This window comes from Tigriopus californicus, chromosome 6 (genome assembly GCF_007210705.1).
Source record: "Tigriopus californicus strain San Diego chromosome 6, Tcal_SD_v2.1, whole genome shotgun sequence".
In the NCBI taxonomy this organism is placed as follows: domain Eukaryota; kingdom Metazoa; phylum Arthropoda; class Copepoda; order Harpacticoida; family Harpacticidae; genus Tigriopus; species Tigriopus californicus.
In genome coordinates this window covers 11,808,337-11,812,926 of record NC_081445.1, presented here as the reverse complement: position 1 = coordinate 11,812,926, position 4,590 = coordinate 11,808,337, and the positions used below count along the sequence as shown (strand labels likewise).

Below are 4,590 nucleotides of genomic sequence, written 5' to 3'. Positions count from 1 at the left end.
ATGATACCTTAACATTATCCGGATTCTAAACCCCTACCCTGAATAAACCTGTAGATTTTGACCTTTTGAAAATGCACTTCGCCGCCCAAATTTCAAATTTCAAAAAGGCATGAGGCGTGTGTTCCCGTTAAGATAGAGATTGTTGAAGCAATTCAAATTTGGAAAAGAAATTGTTTTCTTATTATGCATTTCCATTGGCATAACCTAACGAGCATGGCCAAGAATGGGAATAATACAGTCCTAAGTTACAAACATATACAACAAAATGACTAATTTTACTTTTCCATATTGGAGTCAAAAGGGTAAGGCTTTTAGTAAGAAGGTTGGATTTCAGCTGGATTAACGACTCTCTGGAGTAGATCTCACGCTTGTTTTGGATTTAAAGCTTTAGACCTCGGAGGCTCCCCTCCCATCACTAATGCGAAGCGAATCAACATTATCATTGCTCGTTAGCATAACCTGTAGGCAGGAAAACATTAGATTTCAAGGCTGTTTGAAAAAAAAAAAAGATTAATCACTGATTTGGGAAGATGATTGATGAGGCAAAAAAACTGAAATATAGGTCATCTAAAATTTTAGTAAAAATACTTTTAACATTACATTACATTTTTTGGCGACTATCAGTAGAGTAACGAATTACCCTTTGAGGACTAAGTAATTATAACTGTAGTCCTCTCCTTCTAATGAGGAACGACTAATTACCTTAATATACCTTAGATAAACGCATTTTTCCAAATGAAAAAAAAGTTTCTCTTTTACCTCTTAACAGCTAAAAAGTTGCCAAATACTGCTATGATATCCTTTAGATTTTAAGGTTAAGATTTGGACAAATTGTCCCAAGAACTTGTTTTGGTACACAAAGGGAGAACAAATTATTCCGATTCCGATTTACAAGGGATATGAAGTAAGTTAAACTCCACTGAAAATGGGCACTTGACACGATTCAATGGAGCAAAAGTACGAACTTGAACCATGACTAGATTAAATTTGTCAATAATTTCAAATTACGAAATTGCTTGACCGACCAGTCTTTGGATATTGAGCCATGATAGTAATGAAGTGTCAACATCATCCCATAAGTGAAATTTGTTGAAATCTGATATGTGAAAACAAGCCAAAAAAAAAGTTGACAAAGGGATGAAAGAGCGTCAGAAAAGTGGGAAAATAAAAATTTTGCCCAACTTTTTTCAGCTAGTTTGAAGTCTCTCTTGGTTTTCTCTTTTTTCAACCTTAAATGACACTATCGTTGACTTTCCTTCTAAAGTTATGATGAATTTAAAATATCATTTTCAAGGGCTCGTCTCTAGAATATTGAACGTGGGTTTGAAGGCGAGAAAAAGAAGGGAGAAGAAAGAGGAGAAGACAAGCACCCTTGTTTTCTCAAGTCCCCGTGCCCTGGTTGTCCATTTTTAAATAAGTACAAAAAGCATGCATTTAAATATTAATGCAAAAGTACTTTTAAAGCTTTTATTCTTGTAGAAGCAATATTTATGAGTTACAAAACAAAAGAACTTAAATTCAAATTAAGGGTTACACAATTATTTGCAAAGAAATTAAAAAAGAAATGCGATGTTTAACGCGAAAAGATGGAATAAAAATGATGAAAAGAGTACTAAAGTACGGCCCTTGTGTAATGAGCATTATCTCCTGTTATGCGCTCGTGAACCGGTAGGGGGCCACGTCTCGAAATTTCGACGATGCAATGGTTTTCATTTCTCAGAGGACAACTCTGTTTATTGGTGTCATGTCGCCATCTTCATGTCACCCTTTAAGTTCATAGCATTGACAAGGATAACGAAATGGATGATCAAATTCGAGATGAGGAATTGAAAGTAGGTTTGAGTTGACCAAACCTATCAATTAGCTTCAAAATAAGCTGGTTTAAATTGTCGTGCAGTTTAAACCGTGACTTGGCTGAAATGTACCAGAAACGTTCCCTTTGGCCCAAATAAAGATAATCTTCATTGATGACGATGAAACTTAGACATATTAGATTTTGTTTCTGATTCAGCGATAAAGGTAATATCGCAATCCTCAAATCACATGGAATAGAACCATGGATGAGGATGATCTGAATAAGACATATTGGCACACAAACGTCTCCCAACGATAATTCACTCATTTGACGCATAAGAAGCATCTTGTCGTTGCAAAGTTCATATTGATACCATATGTGACCCACCAACGAATTGATGCTTGGGAATTTGATGTCTTTGCTTATCTGGTTTAATTTCAGTCACCAAAAGCGCACTTCAATGTAGCACACTTTTTTGGAGTTAATTTCATATGATTCAGTGTTTGAATAACAATGTTTGCATACGGGAACAATGACAAAGTTGGATTCCTTCTAATTGCGGCCGTTTGATTTATGTCAAAAATAGCAAATAATATTCGCAATGCCTCGTCTGATGTGCCGAGCGTGTCTAATCAAGGGATAAAAAGCCTAATGCCACCTAGATTCAGATTTCCTCATTTCCATCTCTTAACGTAGCGAGCATTATAGTCGTGAGCTTATGCTATCTTAAAAGTGATCTTTTTGTGACAGATTACTCTGATCGACTCGGTTTTGCAAAACATATTATTTCAAAGTCGAATGATTAATATTTCATGGACGTTTATTCATTACAGGATCTTTCATTCAAGTTCTCTTGTTCAGCTTTATATCATATCTAACGAAGGAACCAATCCAGTCAATAGCTTATTCTTTCATCTCAAGAATGATTTTGAATCTTTTTTTCTGAACGGGGGGTTGGCGTTCTAATCACCCGATTCCACGTTCATGGCGTAAATGTTGGTTGATTTGCGTCTAAATCCCACAAAGCCAGCATGACAAACCGGTCGCTTCTCAAGAAGTCGGTCGTTCTGAAGTTGCTTCAATTTCGTTGGTGCATGATTCGCAATTCGCACCCTCGTTTTAGCAACACTTGCCCCTACCGGCAACCATCCGACCAACCGATCATCTATCCAAGGAAGCCAACAGCAAGGAACTTAGGCCGATACCAAGCCACAGAGATCCTTATCTCGTGCTCGATTTGACATTCGTCAATAAATACCTGATGCTCCTTGATCATTTCATCAGTTTGATCCTGGAGCTTGCTCAGTGCAGTTGAGGAACATATTTTGTTCCAGTCATTTGATCTTGGATTCCAGCCAAGCCATAATCAAGCAATGGTAAGACTTCAACAGTATTTTGTCTTTCGTTGCTTTGATTACAACAAACAGGGGTGAAAAGCGGTCACGTTATCGCTCGAAAAGACTAGATAGATAGAAATAGACCAAAAATTTGGCTTGGAATTTAATTTCAATCCTTGGCATATTTCTTGGAAAAATGAATTACAAGCATAAAAAAATGAGTATCAGGCACATGTCCTTCATTTCCAGATAAGCTCCAAATGCTTAGCCTTTGGTCTCATCCTCTTGTTGACAGCGCCTTTCAACGAGGCTTTCTTCAACAAGGGTGGTGGAGGCCGTCGTCGTCCCCGAATCCATTGCACCACTCATTATGAGACCTCGTACGTGACCACCTACGAGACCATCTACAAACCCGAATGTTCCACCACCTATGAAAACGAGTGCTCCACTACTTACAAGACCGAATATGAGACCACTTACGAGCAACAATGCAGTACCTCGTACTCTAACGAATGCAACACGGTTTATGAGACCTCTTATAAATCGCAGTGCGACACCAAGTACGTTCAAGAATGTTCTCCCACCACCAGCACCGTTTACGAGCAGCAATGCGTAACCGGCTCCAAGACGGTGTGTGCCCAATCTGGCGGTGGTGGTGGTGGATTCGGTGGAGGCGGTGGAGGTGGATCAGGTTATGATGCTCCTTACTACCAATCAAGCTATGGTGCGCCACAAAAGCCCGTGTGCCACTCTGAGCCTACAAAATCATGTAAACAAGTCCCCAAGCAAGTACACAAGCAATCTTGCTCCAGCGTGCCCAAGCAGGACTGCCGCCAGGTGCCCGTTCAGGTGCCCAAGCAATCTTGCAAGCAAGTGCCCAAGCAGAATTGTCAACAGGTTCCCAAACAGGTCCCCAAGCAAGTGCCCGTTCAATCTTGCCATGAGGTGCCCAGAGAGTCTTGTCATGACGTGGCTGTTCAGGTGCCCAAACAAGTGCCCACTCAGACCCCCCGTCAAATCTGCAGCGGCTATGGCGGTGGCAGCGGAGGTGGTGGTAAAGGCGGTTTCGGAGGAGGCAAAGGAGGATTTGGCGGAGGCAAGGGAGGATTTGGCGGAGGCAAGGGAGGAGGCGGCGGTCACGGCGGAGGCTATGGTGGAGGACACAGAGGACATGGAGGTGGTGGTGGAGGATATGGCCACAGCAGTGGAGGGTATGGTCCTCCTTCTTACGGATATGGTCACCACTAAAGGGCTTTCAAATTGGCTTATTTATGTATGATATGAAAGATGTGTCACTCTGTCAATGGATGGCAATTGAAAAAACTAGCCAGTTGTATAGTTTGATGACACTTGTAAAGATATTTCAACCGTTTTCTCGAATAAAAACATTTACTTGGCGCAACTTAACTTAAATAACCTTGTTAGGGTTAATCATATGACTACATTGTTACATTATGC

General features: G+C 40.3%; 1 protein-coding gene across 1 annotated transcript in view; it reads left to right on the top strand.

The window, feature by feature from the left end:
- The first annotated feature begins 2,844 nt into the window (after window positions 1-2,844).
- LOC131881523 (uncharacterized) overlaps window positions 2,845-4,590 on the top strand; it is a 14,019-nt gene continuing 12,273 nt past the window's right edge. Inside the window, exons 1-2 of the mRNA XM_059228409.1 lie at window positions 2,845-3,171; window positions 3,382-4,369. Of these exons, the coding sequence (XP_059084392.1) occupies window positions 3,169-3,171; window positions 3,382-4,369 (991 nt within the window). The 5' untranslated portion in view covers window positions 2,845-3,168. The remainder of the gene's footprint in view (window positions 3,172-3,381; window positions 4,370-4,590) is intronic.